The 27,645-nt window shown below is 39.0% G+C and overlaps 1 protein-coding gene and 1 pseudogene across 2 annotated transcripts in view; both read left to right on the forward strand.

The window, feature by feature from the left end:
- LOC138070530 (cytochrome P450 2C18-like) overlaps positions 1-13,255 on the forward strand; it is a 33,150-nt gene extending 19,895 nt beyond the window's left edge. For both annotated transcript variants that reach the window (XM_068961786.1, XM_068961787.1), the window contains 3 exons: positions 1,721-1,908; positions 10,806-10,947; positions 12,595-13,255. In XM_068961786.1, the coding sequence (XP_068817887.1) occupies positions 1,721-1,908; positions 10,806-10,947; positions 12,595-12,776 (512 nt within the window). In that variant the 3' untranslated portion in view covers positions 12,777-13,255. The remainder of the gene's footprint in view (positions 1-1,720; positions 1,909-10,805; positions 10,948-12,594) is intronic.
- Positions 13,256-23,402: 10,147 nt separating this feature from the next.
- Positions 23,403-27,645, forward strand: part of LOC138070187 (cytochrome P450 2C18-like) — a 30,125-nt pseudogene continuing 25,882 nt past the window's right edge.

Genomic DNA, 27,645 nt, shown 5'->3' on the forward strand with positions numbered 1-27,645 from the left:
TGAAGAGCTGACTCATTGGAAAAGACCCTGATGCTGGGAAAGATTGAGGACAGGAGGAGAAAGGGATGACAGAGGATGAGATGGCTGGATGGCATCACCGACTCAATGGACATGGGTTTGGGTGAACTCCTGGAGTTGGTGATGGACAGGGAAGCCTGGTGTGCTGGGGTTCATGGGGTCACAAAGAGTCAGACACGACTGAGTGAATGAACTGAACTGAACTGTACCTAAAATAAATTTTTCCCTTTATAAACAGTAAATAAGATAGCATTTCAAGTTGCAAATAAACACACACACAATACATATCCAATTGCAAGCCATACATACATCAGTTATAGAATTTGATTTTTAAAACATCGTATATTATTTTGATATGAAAATAATACCTGATACCTGTTTTTCTTTCTGTGATTGTCGAGACCAGCTCAACAAGCAGGGTTTCCGAAAGCGTGATATGGTGAGAGAATGAGAAACGAGACACAAGAATTCATAGAAAAGCGAGGATCAGGGGACCAACACCACTCCAAGGTGAAGGTGCCGAAACTGAATCCAAGCCAGCTTTATTATACTTTCAGCCATGAATGAAAGAATATGTGGGGAGTTAAACTATAAATCATGTGGCCTTCAGGGCCAAAGAACAAAATGATCATTAACCATTTAGGAATTAGGAAATAGTAATCAATAACAAATCAGTAACTAAGACTAATATTTTTATCTATAGATTTTTCACCAGATATGTAAAACATGTGACTCTGAGACGCCAGTTGAGAAACAGTCTGGGGTCAGTTTTCCGACCCCAGGATCATATCTTGTTTTCAAGATTATGAACTGTTCCCTCTGGACTTGTTCCAAGAGTCTCATGCCTTATAGCATCCAGTTTATCAATAATTATAAATTTCTTTTGCCGCCCTTGCCGGGGGCTGCTTTTCTTTTATTCTTCCTGTCTCCTACATGTGATGACAGAAATTTCTTGAGTTAATAATATACTGTTTGTGTTTAAAGTGTTTCATCATTTCTATTTTTTTTTAATGATCCTCTATGCTAATATATGAGCTTCCCAGGTGGTGCTAGTGATGAATCTGCTTGCCAATACAGAAGATGTAAGAGAAGAGGGTTCGATCCCTGTGTCCAGAAGAGCCCCTGAAGGAGGGCATAGCAACTCACCCCAGTATTCTTGCTGGGAGAATCCCATGGACAGAGGAACCTGGCGAGCTACAGTTTGTAGGGTTGCAAAGAGGTGGACATGACTGAAACGACTTAGCACACATGCATGCTAATATCTAGGCTTCCTTGGTGGCTCAGATGGTAAAGAATCTGCCTGCGATGCAGGAGGCAAGGGTTGGGAAGATCCCCTGGAGGAGGGCATGGCAATCCACTCCAGTATTCTTGCCTGGAGAATTCCATGGACAGAGGAGCCTGGTGGGCTACTAGTCCGTAGGGTCAGGAAGAGTCAGACACGACTGACTAACACTTTTTTCACTTTTCATGCTAATATATAGGTGTGCACAGATTTATCTCAAAGCCTAGCTTGTATGAGTGTCATTTGTACTTGTATTATGAAAACTCTCTAAGTCTAGGTGTACTTCTGGACATATAATTGATGTTTATAACGATGTTGGAACACCTTTACAGAGTTTTATGCCACCCTGATTTGGTATGAAATTGTGGCGTGGCATGTGTTTTCCTCTTTTTTCCAGTAGTCTTACTTGTGTCTTATCAGCTAAAGTCCAGGAAGAGATTGACCGTGTGATCGGCAGACATCGGAGCCCCTGCATGCAGGACAGAAGCCACATGCCATACATGGATGCTGTGGTGCACGAGATCCAGAGATACATTGACCTCGTCCCCACCAATCTGCCCCACGCGGTGACCTGTGACGTTAAATTCAGAAACTACGTTATCCCCAAGGTAAAATTGTTTCTCTTGCAGTGACCTCAACACTCTTGAAGTTCCCATATTCACAGTATGATTTCAGTCCTCAAGATGAGAGAATTGGAAAAATCATACATGTGGCAGCTTGATGGGTTTTGTGTTGTTTCCAATTTGTGGCTATAAATCTTTATGACAGCTCTCGATATCTGGCTAAGTCTCCCAAATTTGTTCTGCTTCTTTAATATTGTTTTGGCTACCCTTAGCTGTTTATATTTCCAGGTAAATTTCAGTATTCATTTGTCAATTACCCAAAACATTCAGCTGTGATTTTTTTCATGGTAGTATCAAATCAATTTGGAATTGACATCTTGACATGTTGATGCTTTCAATTCACAGATACAGTTAATTTGGGCTTTCTTTAATTTTTTTGATACTGTTTTGTTTTTAGTACAGTGACTTGCACATCTGTTATGTTTTTCTCAGATAAGAAATATTCTTGATCTTATTATACATTTTATAATTTTAAAATTGCTTTTTCCATTTTTTTGGTATATAGAAATATAATTGATTTTATTATCTTGATGCCCTTATATCTAACAACCTTTCCAAATTCATATATCATTGTTAATAATTTGTTTGTAGATTTATTTGTAATATCTATATACACCCCAATTCTGCCATCTGGTTTAATATTTGTTTTATTCTTTATTTTCCAATTCTCATGACTTTGATTTACTTTATTGCATTATCACACTGGCAGGATTTCAAGATAATATTGAACAAGGTGGTGATAGTGGCTGTTGTTTCATTTATGATATCCTGAAAGAGGTGAGGGTTATATATCTCATCATTGACAATGATATTTTATGTACATTTTTGTAAATATTAAAAAAAAACTGATTAGGGAAATACTTCCTAATCCTATTTTTGTATGATTTGGGGGATAAACTTTATTTTTTATAGCAGTTTTAGGTTCATAGCAATTTTCAGCTGAAGATACAGTGATTTCCCATATACTTCCTGCCTCCACACATGCATTGCCTCACCCATTATCAATATCCGCTACCACACTGGTACACTTTTTACAATGGGTGAGCATATATTGACCATCATTAGCATCCAAAGTTCATCATTTACATTAGGGTTCACTCTTGTACATTCTGTGAGTTTGAGCAAGAGTCTAATGATATGTATCCATCATTGTAGTATTATATAGAGTAGTTTCACAGCTCTAAACATCCTCTGTGCTCTGTTCATTCATCCCTCTCTCCCCCAAACCCTTGGCAACCATTTTATGCCCATTGATTAGGAACCCCCTATTTTTCCCTCTCCCTTGCTGTTCACAACCTGTCTAATTTTTTCCACAAATGCGTGTATAATTTGATCAAATGGATTCTTTGCATTTGTTTATATGGTATATATTTTGTTCCCTCTATCATCTCCGTCTCTCTCGTATATAAAAAGCTGAATTTGGTTTGCTACATTTTATTGAGGACATTTGTATTTTTATTTGTAAGAGACTGGTCTACAATTATACTTTCTCAAAAAATTTTTGTCAGACTTCTGATATCAAGGTAATGCTGGCTTCATAAAATAGGTGGGAAATTTTCCATACTGTGGGTATATTTTTATTAGGTATATATATTTCTTTTGGGTGTTCAGTTAGTTCTGCCTTTTCTTTTTTTTTTTAATTTTTTTTTTATTATTTAATTTTAAAATCTTTAATTCTTACATGTGTTCCCAAACATGAACCCCCCTCCCACCTCCCTCCCCATAACATCTCTGTGGGTCATCCCCATGCACCAGCCCCAAGCATGCTGTATCCTGCGTCAGACATAGACTGGCGATTCAATTCTTACATGATAGTATACATGATAGAATGCCATTCTCCCAAATCATCCCACCCTCTCCCTCTCCCTCTGAGTCCAAAAGTCCGTTATACACCGCTGTGTCTTTTTTCCTGTCTTGCATACAGGGTCGTCATTGCTATCTTTCTAAATTCCATATATATGTGTCAGTATACTGTATTGGTGTTTTTCTTTCTGGCTTACTTCACTCTGTATAATCGGCTCCAGCTTCATCCATCTGCCTTTTCTGTGCCTAAAAAGTTTGGCTTAATCTCAGATATAATATAAGAAAAAAAAAACGCAGTCTTAGGTGATATGTATCTTCTCCCAGAAAGTGTTCATCTTTCCTCTGCTAGACAGAATTACATAACACCTCCTATTTCAGAATTGTATATGTACACAGTCAAAAACTGACCGCAGATGCCAATTTGCCTTTCCAAGTTTCTTCCATCTGGAATCTGGAGACCAACTTTAATCAGCAGTTTTTCAGTGTTTTCTAACACATGGTTTCTGTTTTTATTCAGACTTTCTAGTTGGCATCCTACAAGCTATTCTATTTTGAAGCCTGCATATTGTTACTATTATACATAAAAATACGATAACTAAAAATTCTCCTTTGAGGAGAAAAGGGTTGTGAGTTTCTTAAGGTTGAAATTATTACCGCTATCTTCTGGGAAAGACAGAATTCTGAATATCTGTGTGCCCCTTATGACAGCCACTAGGCACATGTACCCAGTGGATGCCTGAAATGTGATTAATGCAACTGAGGAACTGAATTTTACATTTTATTTACTTTTGACTGGCTTTAAGTATAAGTAGCCATAGATCACGCAAGTCTACCATGTTAGAGCTGCTCTAAGTTTTTTTTTTTCTCTCTCACATGGGTTTAGAAATCCCTCATCCTTAATTCTGCAACACTAAAAACCTGAAAAATTAAAAACAAATATAAATTTAGTGCAATTTCATTTGGTGGTCAAAATGTTACTGGAACTGAAGTGAATCTATTTTTATTCCTTATTTATGCCACTTTGTGTGAATATTCATGTCCTACTGAAGACATTTGTATACTGTCGATAATACTAATCGTGTTTACCTCAAAATGTTGCCAGAATTAAACCAGGTAATATATATATTTTAAAATAAGAGCTAAAACTATGAGACATTTTCGTCTATCAGAGTGATGAAGTCAAAGGCTGAAAAAATCTATTACTAGTCAGGATATATGTAAACAAGTACTTTCAGGTGCCACTGGTAAGACTGGTAAATAAGTACATCTTTTTTTCTTTTTCTGAAGCACATTTTGGCCATAATTATTAAAAAGTAAAATATATCTTATAATGCAAGAGTTATAATTCTTTGTATCTACTACAAATGCTTGTGAAGGAATATCAAAATGTATCCTTGCATCATTACTTGTAATAAAAAAAGTATTTTTAGTTACTAAATGTTCATTGTAAGTGTAATGGCACATTTATATTGTGTAGCATGAATACGGCAGATGTATATGTGTTGACGGGCTTCCCAGGTGGAGCTAGTGCTAAAGAACCCACCTGCCAGTACAGGAGTCATCAGAGACACAGGTTTGATCCCTGGCTTGGGAAGATCCCTTGGAGGAGAGCATGGCAATCCACTCCAGTGTTCTTTCCTGGAGAATCACATGGGCAGAGAAGCCAGGTGGGCTACTGTCCATAGGGTCACAGGGAGTCTGACATGACTGAAGCGACTTAGCAGCAGTAGAAGCATATGTGTTGACATTGGGCAATATCTAAATTATTTCATTATAGAAAAAAATCAAAATCTAGTGGGTGTTTGTCATTGGGTAAAAAGAGAAGAAAGTGATAAGTAGCATAAATGTATATAGGATTATCTGCTGATATGCATAATATCTGTGAAAGCACATGTAACTAGTTGGTGGGAATGATTATTTTTGAAAAGTCTAAATGAGTTTGTGCAGCTAGATAGGAAGAAGACTTACTTTTTAACCATGTGTGCTTTTTGTGACTTAACATCTTCTTCTATTTTTCACTTGAGGTATAAGTTATGTAAAAGAAAAATTACCCTGTTAAGTATAGAGTCTAAAGAGTTTTGACCAATATGTGAGGTTATGTCACTATCACAACAAGTAAGATATAAACACATTTTCATCATCTTGAAACTTCCCCTTATTATCCTTTTGCAACCAATCCGTTTCCCCCAATTTTAGCCCCTGATAATTACTAACCTGTTTTTAGTTATGTAGTTTTGCCTTTTCAAGAGTGCAATATAATGGAATGTGATGTAAGTGAAATAACTTATAATCAATATATGCCTTTATCTTTTTTATGTGGCAGAATGTTTGAGATTCATCTTTTTATTGCATGTATTAGTTTATTCATTTTCTATTGATGAATAATCCATCATATGGAGTACCACAAATTGTCTATGCATTAACTGATTGATGAATATGTGGGTTGTTTCCAATTTGGGGCCATTTGAATAAAGGTACTATGAACATTTGCATACAGGTTTTTGTGTGGACCTAAGTTTTCATTTCTTTTAGGTAATACCGAAGGGTGAGAGTGTTGTTTAAATGTTTAACTTCATTTTTAAAAACCCATCAAACGGTTTTCTAATATGGCTGTGACATTTTACATTCCAAGTGGCAATATATGAGAGTTCCACTTGCTGGGGGTACCCTTCACCACTTGCCTTTGTTAGTGTTCTTAAATTTTTTTTATTAATTCATTATCTTGTATTAATGGCTTCTGACTGTTTGTTTTGTTTGTGGTATTTATTAGTATTCCTCCAGCCAGATCACCTGCTTTCTACCCCAAACAAAGCAATATGTTTTGAAAATCGTTTTGAGGGGCTGTTCTTGGGTGGCGGTGGGAAAGGGAATTTTGGCAAGATCACCACTGATTGGTAGGGAAAAAAAATTAGAAACATATGAAACCAAGTACATGTCTCTTCCCATATACACACCTGTATATATGTCCACTCACATGGCTGGCCAAGCCAGCCCTTGCGGGCTTTGAACAATTATCTCAACGCCTCTTAGTTTCCCTTGTCCTGAGAATGGGAAGGGGCGAAAGGGAGAGAGTTCAGATCTGTAAGTATTTTTAAACAAACAAACAAACAAACAAACATTTAAAGCATCGTTAGAAATTTTGGGGGAATTGATTGTCTGGCATGCTAATACGCCGAAAGCGGTCCCAATTTTCCGTAGAAGGCCTTGTAGGCTTGTGTCAAAAGAGGGCTGACTCCACGAGGAAGGTGGGGCGGAGGCAGAGGTTAAAGGTCGAGACCTCGGCGCCGCACCGTGGAGCCGCACGGCCTTCCTCTCTTTGGTACCGGTTGTCCCCGCGAGGAGAGTGACAGGCGAGAGGTGGAAGCCGCCTCGCGGATGACACGGTGCGTTCTCCAATGCGCTTCGTTCCTGTACAGGGAGCCCCTTGGGGTTGTTGGCCGCGCCGTGCTGTGCGAGGTGGTCCAGCCTGTGGCAAGAGTCTCCTCTCCGAGGGCGCAGGGCACGTGGGGCGGCGCCGCCTGGACCAGGTGGAGAACTCGATTTTTTTGTCCCCCAGCCTGGCGCGACAGACTGGCGGCGCTCAAAGAACCCTAGCCGGTGGCACAGTTGTCCATCCCGCAGGGCTCAGGGCCTGGGCGCGGAAAGGCTGCACTTGGGATGAGGAGGGATGAGGTCTGAGACTAAGCAAAGGCTCCTTCCCACACTGTTTTATTGTTGTTTATGGCTTGCTTTGTGCGTGGCTAAGTGGCCGGGTCGCGAGCAAGTACCGGCCGCTGGCACTAAAAGGAAGGGACCTTGGTGTGCGGTCTGCGTGGCTCCTGACTTCTGCGCTCTAACACTTGCTGATGCGCCCTCTAAATTTTAGACATTTGTAATAGTTGTGTAGTGATACCACATTTTGTTTTACTTCTGTTTTTTCGACGAAAAGTGATAGATTTTTTTCATGTTGATTGGCCATTCATATGTGTTGATTAATAGTGTTTGCTCAAGTTATAGTTCTATTTTTTACTGGATTGTTTGCCTTCAGTTCAGTTCAGTCGCTCAGTCGTGTCTGACTCTTTGCGACCCCATGGACTGCAGCACGCCAGGCTTCCCTGTCCATTGCAAACTCCGGGAGTCCACCCAAACCCATGTCCATTGAGTCAGTGATGCCATCCAACCATCTCATCCTCTGTCACCCCCTTCTCCTCCCGCCTTCAGTCTTTCACAGCATCAAGGTCTTTCCAATGTCAGCTCTTCACATCAGGTGGCCAAAGTATCGGAGTTTCAGCTTCAGCATTAGTCCTTCCAATGAATATTCAGGACTGATTTCCTTTAGGATGTACTGGTTGGATCTCCTTGCAGTCTTGTTTGCCTTATTACTTATTGCAGTTCTTTATATATTTTGCATGCAATCCCTTTATCATGTCTAAGTGTTGCAAATATTTACTCCCAGTATGTGTCTTTTTCTTTCTTTTTTTGCTTTCTAACAATGTATTTGAAAGAGCAGAATTTTTTTAGAAAAAAGTGAAAGTTTAAAATTTTGATGGTGTCCAATTTATCAGTTATTTCCCTTATGACCCGTGTTTTTGTGTCATACTTATTTTCCAGCATGTTATCAAATATTTATGCTCATCTTTTCTTTTTCAAGTTTTATATTTTTAGCTTTTATGTTTAAGTCTATGATCCATTTAAAGTTTATTTTTACTTATGGTGTGAAATAATGATCACACTATTTTCTTTATGGATATCTACTTGTCCCAATACCATTTGCTGAAAATACACCTGTTTTTAAAACTTAAGGTAACATTTTCTTGTATTATTTGTTTTGAGATTATACAAGGCAATAATTTAAAAAATAAAATTATAAACCTTAAATGCGATAAACTTAAGGTGTGGAATTACTCCTAACTTTAAATTAAAGAAAATTTTAAATTTAAATAGGATTTAAACACACAGTGGATATATATATAATATATGAAATATATATGAAAATGTATATACATTTATATTTTAACTACATATCTATCATCTGTCTATCACACTTAAACCTAAATAATACTTCAGTATGTATATCTTCTAAACAAGTGAACAAGGACTTTATCTACATAACAGTAAAAACATTCACACTAAAGGAATTATCATCTATACAAGAATTTTATCTAGTATATATACTATAATTACATTTTCTCAGTTACCCTAATATATCTTGTGTAGTTCTTCTTGAAGGGGCATCTAGTGTCCAGTCAAGGAACAAGTATTTAATTTGTCTGTCCCTTTACTCCCCTGTTATCAAGAACAGTTCCTATTCCTATGTTTATTTCAATACGTTGACAACTTTGAAGAGTCCAAGACAATCGTCATGTTAAACATTTGGTAGTCTGGCCTTGGTAATTGTTTTCTTGAGATTACATACCCATTCTGTGTATTTGGCAAGAAAACTACATAGGAGATGTTGTGTATGTCCCACTGCATTGGATTTTGGCTGAAGACATGTATTGTCAGTTTATCCCATTATTGGTAATGCTAAGATGATCACTTGTGAAGGAGGAATCTTCCATATCTCTCTATTGATGAGTGTCTGTTTTCATAGGTAATTAATTAACAATCTATGGCATGTACTTTAAGACTTAGTGTATACTGTTTCCCAAAACATTCATCCAGCTGTTTCAGTATAAATTGATAATCTTTATCTGCTTTGTTGAAAAATGAGAATTTTTCTAATTTTATCATCTCTGTTTTTTTTTTTAAATCTAGAATTCATCCATAATGTGTTTCTCCACATTTTAAAATTAAAAGAAACAAATTTCATCCCAAAGATAAATGCTCAGTAGTTGTTAGTGTACTTGTCTAAGAAATCATTTTTTCCTCTTGGGAAGATTTTCTTTTTTATTGTGATAAAATCCTTGGAAGGAAATTATGACCAACCTAGACAGCATATTAAAAAGCAGACATTACTTTGCCAGCAAAGGTGTGTCTAGTCAAGGCTATGGTTTTTCCAGTGGTCATGTATGGGTGTGAGAGTTGGACTATAAAGAAAGCTGAGTGCTAAAAAACTGATGCTTTTGAACTGTGGTGTTGGAGAAGACTCTTGTGAGTCACTTGGACTGCAAGGAGATCCAACCAGTCCATTCTAAAAGAGATCAGTCCTGGGTGTTCATTGGAAGGACTGATGTTGAAGCTGAAACTCCAATACTTTGGCCACCTGAGGCGAAGAGCTGACTCATTGGACAAGACCCTGATGCTGGGAAAGATTGAGGGCAGGAGAAGAAGGGGAAGACAGAGGATGAGATGGTTGCATGGCATCACCGACTCAACGGACATAAGTTTGGGTGGACTCCGGGAGTTGGTGATGGACAGGGAGGCCTGGCGTGCTGCGGTTCATGGGGTCACAAAGGGTCAGACACAACTGAGCTACTGAATTGAACTGAAAATAAGTTATAATGTAAAAATTACCATTTTAACTATTTTAAAGTGAGCAATTCAGTGAAATTTAGTACATTCAAAATGTTGTGCAGCCATAGCTACTATCTAGTTCAGAACATTTTCATCACTCCAAAAAGAAACTCAACCCACCCACTAAGCAGTTATTGCCCATTCCTCCCTCCCTCCAGCCCCTGACAACCACTAACCTGTTGCCATCTGTATGGATTTGCCCGATGTCATTTTTAATCGTATCAGACCTCTATTTTTGAAAAGCCCTATAAACAGGTTCCAAATACATCTGACTTTTCAAGAGTCATCAGAGGCTTCCATTTTAAAACATAATCCACATATGAGATGTAAGCAAATGAAATGATGAAATTGAACAAAACAAACAGCAGTGTCTAAATACTGTGATAAGTAAAGGGGATTCAGAAACCGAGTAACCAAGTACTCAGTACTTCAGATGCTATTGGAGGCCACTTTAGTAACATCACTGCCATTGATCTTAAACCCATCTGTGTTTATTGCTTGGTCTGTCTCTCTGGAATTTGCCACTGCCCTTCTTGGCCCTAGGGCTCCTCATCTATAGATCAAAGACTGGATTAAATGATTTGCAATATTTCTTTTGCTCCATGATTTCTTATAACTCAGTTTATCTTCATCTTTCATCCCAGGGCATGACTATAATAACATCACTGAGTTCTGTGCTACATGATGACAAAGAATTCCCCAACCCAGAGGTATTTGACCCTGCCCACTTCCTGGATGAGAGTGGCAACTTTAAGAAAAGTGACTACTTCATGGCTTTCTCAGCAGGTAATAAAAGTTAATTTCCTTAAGTACTTAGGGAACAAGGTACCTTTCTGGAGTTGGTTGGAACTTAATGATGTCCTCTCTGGGGCTGGTAGAAATGCTTTTTGTCCACGATCACAAACACCACTTTCAATGCCCTTGTGTTTCCTCCCCTCACCACACATCCCCAGTACTGGAACTTTAGGGAGGTAACCCAGTTCTTCCAAAGTAAGAAAGCTAGAAAACAGATTAATTGAATTATGCCTCTAGCATAATTCAATAATAATCGTAGGTAGCACTGAGTTACCTGTGAACTCCTCTTAGCAGGTGAAACTTTTAGACTTTCCTTGCCTGCCACGAGAAAGGTACATAAATCCAGAAGTTTGAGTATTTTCCATGTGATATCCCTCACTCCCTAGGCTGAGTTCTGGGGTTAAAGGTACAGAATGGGCACCAAAGTGGGCTCTCAATCTAGCTGGGGAAGCAAATTACTAAAGAGAACATTGAATAGTGTTGTGAGAGAGGAAAGCTCAGGCTGCTCATGAGACCAGAAGGAGAAACCCTGTTTTCTGGTCACTCATACACCACAGTGAGGCATAAAATGGAATAAGGAACATTCTTACAGAAGAAAGGGAATTTGAACTGCCTCACAGGAACAAAGTGAGAAGAGAAGGCAGGGCAGTTTTACAGGAGCAGGACATTCTTTTAGATCGAGAAAAGAACCTGCCAACTAACTGCCCTGCAGTGGTTCCAGAGCACCGTGATCGTCTTCCAGTGCTGATCATAGACCCTGAAACTGGGTCTCCACAGCTACAATGTGTGCTAAGTCTCTGGCCACAGACTCACCTCCATGTATTTGGCAGCTTTTGATGCCTTTGTGTCTTGCTCTGTATCTGCCAAGATGTGAAGGACTGAGCCTTCCCTTCAAAAGCACACATTTTAGCATAGCAGAAGAACCAGAATTATGATTCAAGGTGATTCATGCTTCAACTGAAGCAATGAATGTGATATTGAGGCAACTCAGAGAGGGCAAGATTCTACTGTGTGTGAATATTGCAAAGACCATAAAGAGGAAATGACATGGGACGTAGGTCCTGAAGGAAGACAAAACTAGAGGTTTCATGGTGTATTGGAGGTTGATGAAGAGTGGATATGGCTAGCACTGAGTAGAGGGTGTGAAGAATGGAAAGAATGATATCAAACATCATACTGGGAACAAAATATGGAGGGGCAGCTCAGCTCATTTGGACCTCATAACAGATGGCAGAGACATTTAATGTTTTCAGGTAGGAGACTGACACATTTAGACATGTACTTTTGAAAGCACATGGAGGAAAAATATCTTTAGCTGAATTTTATGCCAGAAGTAGAAAGGAAGCACATATATACAAGTTCCCTCCTCTCAGGGCTTCTGATAGAAACTGGAAGTGGAAAAGAGCAGTTAAAATGTGGGAATACACGATGAAGTGCTTGACACAGAGCTGACACTCAATCAATATTTACTGAATGAATAATTCCTATGAAGATATTAGGTGAATAGCGAGTATGTCTCTCCTGTTTATTTGTCTCTAAACATCTTTCCAGGCCTCCATCTGTTCAATCATTCATACATTTTGTGACAATTCAAAATGTAATGTTCAAGGAACAAATCACCTCTGTGTGTATTTTCAGGAAAACGAAATTGTGTGGGAGAAGGCCTGGCCCGCATGGAGCTGTTTTTATTTTTGACTACCATTTTACAGAAATTTACCCTGGAATCTGTGGTTGACCCAAAGGACCTCGACACCACGCCAGTTTCTAGTGGGTTTGGCCATGTGCCACCCCCGTACCAGATCTGCTTCACTCCTGTGTGATGAAGGGCGGTCCATCGGCTGCTGCTGTGCTGTTGTCTGTAATTAACTCTCATCTGGGCCATCATTCACCTCCTTCTTACTACCAGGGGTACTCTTTCTGACCGCCCTCATACTGCCACAATTTTCTCAGTATCCAGTGAATATCCAGCTTCCATGAAAGGAAAGTCTCCTGAGTTTTACTGCACAAATGGTATTTGCTGTCTTCATATTCTATAACACTTCTATTGACTACCACATATGCTAATACTTCTTAAGAGTCAGTACCATGTTATCACTGTAAAACAGAGTGGAATTGTTGATATAAGCCAGCACACAGCCATTTGCTCTCCAGATGTTCTAAATAAAAAGCAGCAGCATTTGCTGAGCCAGTCTCAGACTTCCCTTCTTTTGTACTTGATGCAGGTAAGAAATGAATGAAAGTAAGAGTCTGAAGAGGCCCTGCTTGTCCTCATAATGATAAACACAGAAGGGGACAAAGAGAAAGAGGGCAGGGAAATTCTTTGCTGAGTATCACCTGAGCTTACTTGAGGATTTGGAAATGAGAGAAATTGTGTCCAAGAGCAGCTCCAGCCTGTAGGGAAATAGTGAGAAAATCAGCAATTGGGAGGACTGAATAATAAGTGTTGGAATTCATTCCTCTGGTGGGTGTTACTGTGAACACTAAAAGAAGATATGAAATGTTCACATTACTTTGTGTTTCAAACTTATAGTCAAATATTAACCTATGTTTCTCTATTTCTATTCATGTACTCTAAGTGTTATTCTTTTCTCTCTGAGCAAGAACAAAATCCCTAGAAGGTGTCACCAGATTCTGTTTTTCTCTACTTTCCATCACGTTGTTTTATATGTAACATCAATGGTGGCCATATGATGCTATGATCCTGAAATTCTTAGTCCCAAGACATCTCTGAAATACAGACAGCTGAGAGATAAAGAATATCTTTGGGACTTATCCCTGAAACACTAATGGAAATGAGAATTAGAAATTCCTGTTGAAGTTTTTATTAATATTATAGTTATACAGAAGATTTGACTTTGTTTAAGGAAACATATACTAAAATAATTCAGGTTTTTGATACCAAGACCAGGTATCAGGTCAGCAGTTTACACTCACCTGGTTCAGAGTATAAATTCTTTGCACATACTACCAAACTCTCTGACACTTGCATTTGTTTTAAAAATGTATGAAACCAACTATTAGCTTATATGCCAATATACTAGATTTTCACATATGAATACTTAGTATTGCCATTGGACATCTGAGAAAGTGTTCAGCAACATTAAGCTTTATGGAAGTGCAAATTTACATTTTAATGAGATATCCTTAGATAGCCATCAAAATGGTTAAAATGAAAAAAAAATTATGCTAAATTTTGGCAAGAAAATGAAGCAACCGGCATTCTCAGAGTAATACTGTAAATTGGTTCAACCATTTGGACAACTATTTGGCCATTTTTATTGGATGTAAACTCATGACTGTCCAGCAGTTTCACTTGTAGGTATGTACTGAATAGAAACGCAATACTTTGGGATATGAACAAGACATGTTTAAGAATGCACATAACAACACCAATCAAAATAACCCCACACAGGAAGAATCTGAAATGTCTATTAACAGTACAATGGAAAACATAAATTATGCAGTTCTTTTTCATGATTTGTGTCTTGATTTTACAGAAATATTCACCCTGTGTTAGTGTGTTGGCATGCACATTTAGAACATGCATACTTTCTCTATGGATGTTATGCTTCAATTAAAACATTTATTTAAAAGCAAACAGATCTACAGAAGAAATATTTGAGCAGTAATTTCAGAGAATTTCCCCAAATTAATGTCAGATACCATGCCACACGTTCAGGAAACTCTAAGAACATCAGGAAAAATACCCTGAAGTCTACAGGTAGGTACATCATATTCAAACATAGAATATAAAAACAAAGAAAATATCTGAAAGAAGCCAGAGGAAGAAAAAAATCTTACCTTTAGAGGAACAGAATAAGAATTACATTGGGATTTTCTTCAAATTCTGTGCAAGTAGAAGAGAGTGGAGTGAAATATTTAAAAGAAAAAAAAGTGCACCAACTTTGATTTCTGTATACAGTGAAATTGTCTTTAAAAGAAGAGATAAGGACCCTCAAACAAACAAAACTGAGGGAATCTGAGTCCAATCCTTGACTGGCAAGAGGGTACCTACATGTGAAACCCATGCACATAGAATCTACATGCAGATCTTACACCCTTTACAAAAATTAACTAAAAATGGATCATAGAACTTAATGCAGGGTGCAAAATTTTAATTCCTAGGAGATCACATGAGAGAAAATACAGATTACCTTGACTAGGTGATGACCTTTGAGATTTATCTCTGAAGCATAATCCACAAAAATAATTGATAATTTGGAGTTCACTAAAATTAAAACCTTCTACTCTGTGATATATACTGTCAATGGAAGGAAGAGACAAGCTACAGACTGGGATAAAGCATTTGCAAAAGGCATATCTGGTGAAAGACTGTTACCCAAAATAAACAAAGGGCTCTTAATTAAAACTCAACAGTCAGAAATATAACAACCTGATTTTTAAAATGTGCAAATATCTGAACAAAAATATTAGCAAAAAAGATATCCAAGGGGCAAATAGGCAGGTGAAAAATGCTCAACATCATATGTAATTAGAGACTTGCAGTTAGATACCACTACACACATTATGTGTGTGCGTGTGCTCAGTTGTGTCCAGTTCTTTGCAGCTCCATAGACTGTAGCCCACTAGGCTCCTCTGCCCATGGAATTTTCCAGGCAAGAATACTGGGGTTGGTTGCAATTTCCTTCTCCAGGGGATCTTCCCAACTCAGGGATCAAACCCATGTCTCTTGTGTCTCATGAACTGGCAGGTGGATTCTTTACCACTTGTGCCACCTGGGAAGCACACATTATAAAATGGCAAAGTCCAAATCATTGACAAAACCAAATATTGACAAAGATGTGGAGCTGCAAGATTTGTTAGTCTTTACTGCTGCTGCTAAGTTGCCTCAGTCGTGTCCGACTCTGTGTGACCCCATAGACAGCAGCCCAACAGGGTCCTCTGTCCCTGGGATTTTCCAGGGAAGAATACTGGAGTGGGTTGCCATTTCCTTCTCCAATCATGAAAGTCTTTACTGGTGGGATGCAAAATGGTATAGTCACTTTGGAAGAGTTAGGAATGGCATCCCACTCCAGTACTTTTGCCTGGAAAATCCCATGGATGGAGGAGCCTTGTAGGCTGCAGTCCATGGGGTCGCTAAGAGTCAGACACGACTGAGCAACTTCACTTTCACTTTTCACTTTCATGCCTTGGAGAAGGAAATGGCAGCCCACTCCAGTGTTCTTGCCTGGAGAATCCCAGGGATGGGGGAGCCTGGTGGGCTGCCGTCTGTGGGGTCACACAGAGTCGGACACGACTGAAGCAACTTAGCAGCAGTAGCAGCAGCAACAGCAGTTCCTTAAAAAATGAAACATGTACTTACCATATGATCCAGCAGTCATACTCCTTGGAATTTACTCAAATGAGTTGAGAACTTACATCTGCACAAAAATTTGCACATTAATGTTTGTAGTTACTTTTTTCATAAAAACATGTTTATTCATAAAATTAATTTTTATAGTTGTTTTATTCATAAATTTATGTCAAAACTTGGGAGCAGTCGAGATGTCCTTCAGTTGTTGAAGTATAAAGAATAATATATCAATTGAATGGAATATTATTCATTGTTAAAAAAAATGGTGGCAAGCCATGAAAAGAACCCTGAGCACATTACTAAGTGAAAGAAACCAATTTGAATGCTACATATTGTGTAATTCTAACTCTGTAACATTATAGAAAGTCATGGAGACAATACAAGATCAGTGGTTTCCAGGGGCTTGAGAAGGAGGGACAGAGAGATGGAGCACAGAGAACTTTCAGGTGAAATCATTTTGTATAATGCTTTAATGGTGGATACATGCTCATGCTACATTTGTGAAAATCCATAGAATGTACAAAATTAAGAGTGAATCCTAATATAATCTGTGAACTTTGATTTAACATGTGTTGGTATTATATCATTAATAGTAATAAGTGTACCACACTGGTGTGGGTTGCTGGTGGTGGGATAGGCTGTGTGTGTGTGAGTATGTGTGACCACTGTGTACTTTCTGCATAGTGTTACTGTGAACCTAAAACTGCTGTTAAAAAATAAATTCTATTCTTTAAAAAGAAAACCCCTAACCCTCAACGTCAGCCAACCTGAAGTTTGCATTACTCTGTGACAGTGGAGGACTTAATATTTATGCTCTTCTAATCATTTGGACAACAGGAATGCTATTTGATGTGAGATGTCATTGAACTGGGAGTTGAAAAACAGAATCTAACCGAAGGCCTTGTAAGAATGTAGTGAGGACACTTTATCCACTGTCATTAATTGCTCATTAAAATAAAGGCTAGATTAACTGATCTCAGAGATAATTTCAGCCTTTAAGTTATCTTTGACTCTTTTACTCTATAAAAAGAAATGACTTTAACAGAAGGAATGTTAAGCAGAGCAAGCACACTGATTTCTCAAGGAATAAAATTGCTCTAAAGAAAGTGACTGAATTTATTTCATCCAAAATTAGGTAGAGTTTAGACCTCTGTAAGTTAGGCAGCAAGTTACTACTTCTCCTTTTCTAGTTGAAAGGTACACCATGTCTTGTACTCATTCAAGTTTATAGGTTACAAAACTAAACTTTCCTGACCCCCACTTTAATCAGCTGGTGCAGTATTTATTAACTCAGTTGACATATTTGAAAATTCATTGACTAGGATGAGTCACAGAATATTGAATCATGGTACATATGCAGTAAGTGTGGTGACCCTGGTGAACTGAGTGTTTGCTTGGAGATGTGGGTCCCAGTCTCAACTCGACCACCTGTAGGTGCCATGTCCTTAGCACAGGAACTGAATCTCCAAGGCCCATCCACGGAACGGAAATAATTTTACTTTTGGGAATGGTAATTGAGATACTCATAAGAGATATTATGGTGTGAAAATTCTCTATTTAATGTGAATAAGATATGAATCCATGTAAACATGAGGAATAACACATTTTGTAATTAGCTCTTGGTTTAGTTGCTAAATCGTGTTTGACTCTTGAGACTTCATGGACTGAAGCCCACCAGGCTTCTCTGTCCATGGGATTTCCCAGGCAAGAATACTGGAGTGAGTTGCCATTTCCTTCTCTAGGGGATCTTAGTGACCCAGGGATCAAACCTGGGTCTCCTGCATTGCAGGCAGATTCTTTATCGGCTGAGCTCCCAGGGAATTTCCAGGTATTAGCTCTTAACAAAAACTTGTTTTTCCTTACTAAAAGAGCTTAGGAATAACTTCACTAATCAATTTTGAACAAATATGATGGTATGTTGTAGAACATGTTTATAAAGCATTGTCATTGTGATCTAGTGATGTTTACCTTTCCAGTGATATTTAGATCTTCATGACAACTGTCATCTCCTGTTCTGGTCTGCATGTTATAGTGGTTCCATGCTGTAGGTCTGTTTAATGAAGTCCTTGCCTCCCATCCTTCACTGAATCCATATGTGTTGTTCTGTGTAAAATCTCCCTTCCTTGCTGTTGATGATAAATTGAAATTATAATGGAGTAATCACAGGATTCCCAGGTGACTTAGTGGTAAAGAATCCACCTGCCAATTCATGTCAATGTATGGCAAAACCAATACAGTATTGTAAAGTAAAATAAAGTAAAAAAAAAAAAACAAACAAAAAACCCTGTTTAAAAAAAAAAAAAAAGAATCCACCTGCCAATGCAGGAAATGGAGGAAACACAGGTCCAATCCCTGGATCAGGAAGACCCCCTGGAGGAGGAAATGGCAACCCACTCCAATATTTTTACCTGGGAAATCCCATGGACAGAGGAGCCTGGTGGGCTGCAGTCCATGGGGTCACAAAAGAGTTAGACATGAGTGAGCGACTGAACACAATCACAGTTTAGGCATACAAAAACAGGAGGCAATTGAGGATCTGGTCTCCAACATGTCTCTGCACCTCTGAGAACTTGAAATCCCTTTGACCTGTACCAGACCCAAGGACAGGATCAGCCTTGTTCATAGCAACACCTGCCAGCTGCACCCTTATGTTCTAAAGGTCTTCCCTTGTAATTGTGCAACTGTTTCTGAGCCCAACCAAGGTTTATGTAACAGAAACTTTTACCCATTGCCATATCCAATTATGATTCTTGATAAGTAACTCATGTGTCTAACCATACTCTTGCAATCTTCCCCTTTATAAGTCTCCACCATTTCATAGTCCAGTGGAACACAATTCAGGTGCTTCTTGAGCCTGTGTCTTCTGGGCTACAGTCCTAGCAAACCCTCAGTGGACACCTTTTTATTTCAATTAGGTTTTTTCTAAAATTTTGGTTAGCACTGTGCAAACTTCATTCTGTTGCTTCTGACAAAGACAGACTTCAAAAGGCAACAGAAGCAATTGTGTCTGAAAGCAACTGGGAGGCTGGAGTCATAGTTTCTCAAGCTTTCCCTACTAAATTCTTGAGATTGGCTCTTCCCTCGGTTACTTGAGTAAGTTTTACCTCTGCAATGACGGAGAGGGGAGAATACCTATTTTTGATTCTTGTTTTGAGAATCTGTGACCCTTTTTTCCTTGGACTCAAGTAGGAGACATCTGTTTAATGTGAAGCCTGTTATTTTGTGGTCAGTGGGGTATGTATTCAGAGTAATATATCTGGGGATAGTGGAAGAAACTTTCACATATTCAGGTATGGGGAAGTCATTCTGGCTTATTCATGGTTTGACATGAACTTTATGATAACTAGAACAGCCTGTCTTATGGTCTGTTTTTATACCTTGTATATCTGCTTTAATTCTTAAAGAGTGTATTATCCAGAGGTAAAGAATGTCCACTTTGAAGATAGGGATACAATGCCTCCCTTCAAATGCCATCAAAGTTAAGGCTTTCTTCCCAGATGCCAAAGTCATACTAACTCTCTGGGCATGTGCTGACCTGTCTCTTTTGAAACTTTGAAAGAATGTTCCCATGTCATGTTTGATGTGTATTCTTTTTTCTGACAAGTTGTAAAACAGTGCTGAAAACCATGCTTCTTTAGAGCTATTTTTCAGAGCTACTGAGAGGCTCTCTCTGTGGTATAGACCTCAGTTTTGCTTGAATAAAACTCCCTTCTGTTCCTTATTATAAACTGCTTATTGATTATTTGTGTCCACAGGGTTTTAGTTGTCCTGCTAAATTTGTTCTTGAAGCAACTATGGTGTGATGGACATCTGATGGACATCAGAAGATCTTAAAAAACTAAGATCTTAAATTAAATCTTAGTTTTATTAATTATGAGCCTCGTGACACAGGACACACAGGACAGGCTTTATGTTCTCCCAGAATCTCTCTTTCCCCCATTTGAAAAAAATACAAAATAATAATCCCTATTTCCAGTATATTTCTTTTCTTTCTTTCTTTCTTCTTTTTTTGTGGGCAGGGGAGGGAGGCTGAAGATATCAAGGTAAAAGACATGTAAATTTGCTTAGCTAATTACTTTATTTCTGTTTGACCATTCAAATTGTTTGAATTATGTTAATATTAACCAGAAATTCCAAGAATGGAGACCTGGTTGAAATAAACAGGTGTTTATTAAAGTTTATTAGAGTTTTCCCTGATTAGGACTGTAGCCTAGGAGATGCAAATTGAAGAATACCTTGAATTGTGTCCCACTGGACTACGAGGTGGGGGAAGCTTAACAAGGTAAAAAGCACAGTTCAGTTCAGTTCACTTCAGTCGCTCAGTCATGTCCGACTCTTTGCGACCCCATGAATTGCAGCACGCCAGGCCTCCCTGTCCATCATCAACTCCCGGAGTTCACTCAGACTCACGTTCATTCAGTCAGTGATGCCATCCAGCCATCTCATCCTCTGTCGTCCCCTTCTTCTCCTGCCCCCAATCCCTCCCAGCATCAGAGTCTTTTCCAATGAGTCAACTCTTTGCATGAGGTGGCCAAAGTACTGGAGTTTAGGGTTACATAAATTATTTGTCAAGAACTGGGATTGGAGCTGTATGGGTTAATGGTTAAGCAAGGGTCGGTTGAGGTTCAAAATGATTACAGAATGGAGTGTGTGGGTACTTGAAACTACAAGGTGGCAGCTAGCATATACTATTTTCTTTTTTTTAAAGGTGACATTTTACCCATTTAAAAGAACATCATTTAGACAGTGTTAGTGTATTCATAACATTGTGCATTATCTAATTCCAAGATATTTTTATCACTCCGGAAAGAAATACTGCCCATTAAGCAGACAGTGCTCATATGTTGTTTTGAAAATGGCTAGTGGTATCCTTGAGTTTGATACAGTTCTGAAAATTCAGATTCTCAGATATGCAGAAATATGTCTGAAACTATATCCACTATGGCTACCCATTTCCGTTCTGGTGGCCAGGACCATAGTTAACTTCATTTTGATTTTTAAATTATCTTAACTATGTCATCATTAGCTGTTTTATGTATAGGCAGCTGTAATGTTAGTATAGTACATTGCCGGGAGCCAGCGTGAGGAACTCTGCCCATGGCAAAGGTCATGAGGAAGGAGGCTTCGGCATATGCAAAGGCGGAATCGAGCTTCAGGAAACCCCCTATTCCCGAGCATCTACCCCCGAAGCCAGAGTCTACCTACTTTCCTGTTTCATGCTCTCACCTACACCTCTGACTTTATGGGGGGCTGTTCCCCACCGGTTCTCTCGGAGAAGGAGTAAACTTGCAGCTCCAGTCAATAAAAATTCCTGGGCGTGACAAGAGTGTCTCAGGTCAAACCTCTCTGCTGGCAGACTACCTTGTGTGACAGGATTATCCACACTCCTGCCACTACATACATAATTGTTTACTACTTCGCAACCATAAACAGCACAGAGAGTTTGGAGTATTTTGAAAATCTTAATTAGCATAGGGCTTTTCTCATTGTTGAGTCAATGATTGCCGCCAGGCCTCCATATCCTTAGGCACCTGGGAATATATTAATGTATTTGGAATATATAAAAGGAAATATAGTAGTTTTTGATGTTAGCAATACTAGACTTTTTGAGTTAATGAATTTTCTCCTTTGTTATAGATCAGTGTACTTTGTTATAAATCACTGTGTTCTTGCTGTGTAAAAATGTAACTTTATCACTATCTTAAGACTAAATAGATCTTAAGGGGAACATTGGTGAAGGGTTTTCATTTGTTGAGCCAATATTTGCTGCTAAATCTCCATATTCCCTTACCTTATAATGAATATAACTAACATATAGGAGAAATAAGTATTAACCTTTAAGATTAATCATGTTAAACCTTAGGCTAAATAAATTCCTTTCTTAGTTGTAACCCACTACACCCTCACCCTATAGGAATGCAACTTTATCTGGTACCTTCAGAGGGTGGCACCTGGTTTAAGAAAAAACACCCTTGGAAAAAACAAGTTTTCTGGTTAACTGATCGTTGTCAGAAAGAAAGGCTCGTAAAATGTCAGCAGACCTCATGTCCAGAAGATGATGTAAAACCCCTAAGACCTTTTTTTATACATTTATGTAAAGCACCTGATTTTGATAAAGGTCAAGACTGCTGACCCCCGTGTGACTTTAAAATTTCCATTTGTCTCTATGTGTAACAAAAGGTATATAAGCAAACCTAAAAAATAAAGAGATCGGATCAGTTTCTGGAAAGACTGATTCCCCCATGTCGTTTCTTTCTTGCTCCCTGTTTTTCTGGCTGAATTCCCATCTGGAGCATGGGTGCTTGCCACATCTACTTACTTGCCCTGGCTTTTAAATTCCACGCAAGAAGGAGCCCAGGGAGGGGCACCTTCCGATATTCAAGTGGCACTGGTGGCCCAACGTAGATGGTGCAAATTCCTTGTCTTGGAATTTTATTAGTATCCCACGTAAACCAAGTTATTCAGCTTCTTTTTCTCCACTAATATTTCCTACTACACTATCCATTTCTAATCTCTCTCTATATCTGTAATTAAATAAGTTTTTTCCTAGGACACCAATTCTGTCTCCCCTTCGAATTACCCTGGATCCACCAGGGCTGGACCCTGGCAGTACATTAAAATATTTTAAAATCTTTTATATTCAAGGACAAATTAGATTTTAGATACATGTGTATATTAGATAGTGTTAGATATAACATTACAAGATACTCTTTTAAAATATAAAAGACATAGAATACACTGATATTCCTCAAAATCATAAATTCCCAATTGGTCATTGACTCCAGTCCAGAGTTTTGAGCCTTTTTGGCATCAAACTATTTATGTCAGTAATTCTCAATCTGGTTGTGTGTTAGAAGCACATAATTTTTTAATTAGCAATACCTGGACCCCAACCCAGTACAAATAAACCAGAATCTCTAGAGTCATCATTGGACACAGAGAAAACAAGACTAAAGAACAGTTTGTTTCTGTTTTTGTCAGAGTGGCAAAGTCCCACAGAAGAGAGTCCAAAGTAGGTTTAATTGATTGATCTCTTTACACCTAAGACAGGTGCAAATTGAATTAGCAGAAACTGTTATAAAAGCTTTAGATTTCAGGCTCACAATCTTGAGAGTGAGAAGAGAAGGTATCGATGGATCTGGCTGTGGTCCTGGTGCTCTATCTCTCCTGTCTGCTTCTCCTGTTACTCTGGAAACAAAGCTCTGGGAAAGGGAAGCTCCTGCCCAGACCTACTCCTCTCCCAATTCTTGGAAATACGCTACAGTTAGATGTTAATGACATCAGCAAATCCTTAAGCAATGTAAGTAGGTTTTATGCTCCTCCAGTGGCTTGCAAACAGTAAGTAAATTAAGCCCGGTTATGACACTAATGGGCTGCCGTGGGGTTTCCCAGGTGGTGCTAGAGGTAAAGAACCTGCCTGTCAATGCAGGAGACTTAAAAGACTCAGGTTTGATCCCTGGGTCGGGAAGATCCCCTGGAGGAAGGCACCACAACCCACTCCAGTGTTCTTTCCTGGAGAATCCCATGGACAGAGGAGCCTGGCAGGCTACAGTCCACAGGGTTACAAAGAGTTGGACACAACTGAAGCAACTTAGCATGCACGCACGGTGGCTCAGAGAGTAAAGAATCTGCTTACAATGTGGGAGACCAGGGTTTGATCCCACCCCTGGGTCAGGAAGATCCCCTGAAGAAGGGAATGGCTACCCATTCCCGTATTCTTGTCAGGAGAATTCCATGGACCGAGGAGCTTGGCAGGCTATAGTCCATGGGGTCACAAAGGGTTGGACATGACTGACTAATACACCAGTCAGTCCTAAAGGAAATCAGTTCTGAATATTCACTGGAAGCTGAAACTACAATACTTTGGCCACCTGATGTGAAAAACTGACTCATTGGAAAAGACCCTGATGCTGGGAAAGATTGAAGGCAGGAGAAGAGGATAACAGAGGATGAGATGGGTTGGATGGCATCACCAACTTGATGGATATGAGTCTGAGCATATTGGGATTTGCTGATGGACAGGGAAGCCTGGTGTGCTGCAGTGCTTGGGGTTGCAAAGAGTCGGACACGACTGAGAGACTAAACTGACCTAACACACGCACATGATACTAATACATATTTCTGGGGGCGCATTGTCTAAATAGGTCCTTGTGTAGCAAATTAATCCCTGCAAATACTGTTACTTCTCTTGCCTTTTCAGGTATGTCATTGTCATAAGTAGAGGAACAGAGTAGAGTTTTGTGAGTAGAGAAATGTTGAGCTCTTTGTATGGTTGAAATAAAAGTGTCAGAAGCTGGGAGTGTTGCTTCCCTTCTTTGTTTCATAGCCATTTACTATGATTTGGGACAGAAGGTAAATGGTAAGTGAAGTGTCTTGTGATTCAAGAGTTTCTTCCAGAAGTCATGTACTATATAAGCTATGTGTTTCCTTCAGATGGCCAGCAAAATAGGACTTTTCTGAAAAAGGGCATTGTGCCTGAGGTTAAGGAATTAGCTTGGAATCAGAACCAGCATGAGTGAATGAAAGGAAAAGTCGTCAGTCAGTGCCCAGTCGGCGGCAAGAGCGTTCATTTACATTCTGCAGGAAGCTGCTGTCTGTGTCCTGTGAATGCTGCAGTCTGGAAGGAGTTGCTCTTCCCTGAGAGGCTGCATGTCCTGGCACTGCCTCTGTGATACTTCTACTGTTTCTGTGTTACTAATACCAGTGGATCTCAAACTGTGCTGCACTTATTTTTTAAAATACAGATGTCTAATATTCATCTTTGGGCTACAGAATCAGAATTCTGACTGCCCTGTGGTGATTCTGAAGCAGGCAGGTGGCTGTTGGTTTAAAGGTGGGCCTGGGGGCTTTGATACATTGCTCAAGGATCAGAGATTGAGTAAGAAGGGTTTCAAATTTGAATCTTCTATATTTAGCCATGGAATGCTGGAAATGAATTGAAATCCTCAACCTCAGTTTCCTTATTTATAAGTTGGGGCGAATAAACCTGCTGAAGGTGCTGATATGTGGATTAATTACAATCTGTGTACCAGTTACTTGAATCCCGTCTATAAAGTGGAAACTGTAACAATTACTATAATACTTATGTATTCAGAAATATTTTAAGCTATTTGTGGAAGGATAGAAATGTAAAAGTGTGATGATAATATATTCTGAGTCAGGTATGATATTTTATCAAGTTGTGACCTATTTTGCTATTACATGCATCTCCTTTCCCAGCTCTCAGAAGCCTATGGCCCTGTGTTCACTGTGTATTTTGGCATGAAGCCCACCGTGGTGTTGTATGGATATGAAGTAGTGAAGGAAACTCTGATTTGGGAGAAGAGTTTTCTGGAAGAGGCAGTCTCTCATTGCCTGAAAGAATTAGCAAAGGCCATGGAAGGTGTGCTTGTGTGTGTGTTCAGCATTGGCATTGGGGATGGAGAGGGTAGATTAAAGGAATTTGAAGAACCTGGCAGCAGATGTTGGTCTGCCTCAAAGGCTGACAACTGTCAGCTCACTCCTCCTTGCCTAGGGCCTCCCTCCTAGTTTCTGTTTCTCCTCCCGGCAGGAATCCTCTTCAGCAACGAGAAGAGATGGAAGGAGACCCGGTGCTTCTCCCTCATGACGCTGCAGAATTTCGGGATGGGGAAGAGGAGCATCGAGGACCGCGTTCAAGAGGAAGCGCGCTGCCTGGTGGAGGAGTTGCAAAAAACCAACGGTGGGTGATTCTGTGCTCTGTAACTCTGACCTTAACAGACTGCTGTCTTCTCTGTTGATATCCTTGGAAACATTTCAGGAGAGGCCGCATCTTTCACGTGGGCTGTGGTTGTCAGCCCTTCTATGGAGGCGGGGAGTGTAAAGAAGAGAGAGCCAAGGGAGCTTTTGTGTATCTGTGCTTGTCATATGTGTACTCCCATAACTGTGCGTGCAGTGTGGATATTGGTTATTTAATTGTAATCCCGAACTTCTTTTCAAGTCAGAAGTCACAAGGAATGGTTTTGAATTACTTCCTGAAAGCGTTAGATAGCATTGTTTTTCCATAGCATAAATGTGGTTGTCTATTTCAGAGCATTTCAGCAGGGAATATTTGTCAAGTGGACAGGGTTGGAATGACCTCATCATGCCCTTATGTAGCATGAAACGTGTGACTTGTATGTTATGTAACTGAACTTTTTTTATATATTAAGCATCACAGACGCATCTGAGGGCCCAGGCCTGTAGTTCTGACCAAGAATGATACTATCTATGATTTTATTTTCTTAGGCCTATCTTAGTACAGTTCTTATCAATTTTGATTTCTCTGTGCAGACAGTACCATTTAAAAATACCAGCTTTCATTATTTCTTGTTACTTAATACTTAGTGTATTCATTTATATATACAGTTATTTATAAATTTTGAATAAATACTTGCTGCATCATAATTCTGCAAAATACACAAATACCAAGTTCGAAAATGTTTGGTTTAACTTGACTTTAGGATTGTCAGTAACTGCTACCTGGTCTTCTCTGAATGAAATTTGGCTTTGCTTTCAGTTTGCTAAACATTGCCCCCTCTTTACTGGATTTTGATAACAAATATACGGTAATTATTTACTTCCCACTACTAGCTGTACAATGGTTATTACAAGGACTCTGATTTTCAGCTCATATTTCAAATTACTCTGTTTTAAAATTCTTTCTTCTATATTAAATGAAAGACTTGAATCGGATTTACTGTGAATCACATATTGACAAAGAAATGCCCAAGGCTTTCAAAATTGCCCTTTATCTATCTAGCCAAAATAAAAGTTGTTTTAAACTTAGATCTCTGTAATTTAAAAGGAACCTGGCGTAGAAGCTCCTTAATGAAGCCTGGCATAGTTTCATACCTTAACCATTTGTTCCAACATTTTACAAAAATTTGTAGTAAAAAACCTATATAACATGAGATTTATGATCTTAACAAATTAAGTGTGCATTATAACTTTGGATGGACATTATACATGTATATTGTAGATGACATTATACTTGTACATTATAACTATTGTATAAGAGACAGTGACCAAAATCATTCCAAAGGAAAAGAAATGCAAGAATGCAAAGTGGTTGTTTGAGGAGGCTTTAAAAATAGCTGAGGAAAGAAAAGAAGCAAAAGGCAATGGAGAAAGGGAAAGATATACCCAACTAAATGCAGAGTTCCAGAGAATAGCAAGGGGAAATAAAAAGGCCTTTTTGAATGAACAGTGCATAGAAAGAGAGGAAAATAATAGAAGATCTCCTCAAGAAAATTGGAGATGACAAGGGAACATTTCATGCAAAGATGGGTACAATAAAGGACAGAAACGGGTAAGGACCTAACAGAAGCAGAAGAGATTAAGAAGAGGTAGCAAGAATACACAGAAGAACTGTACAA

The sequence above is a fragment of the Capricornis sumatraensis genome, chromosome 23 (genome assembly GCF_032405125.1).
Source record: "Capricornis sumatraensis isolate serow.1 chromosome 23, serow.2, whole genome shotgun sequence".
Classification (NCBI taxonomy): Eukaryota; Metazoa; Chordata; class Mammalia; order Artiodactyla; family Bovidae; genus Capricornis; species Capricornis sumatraensis.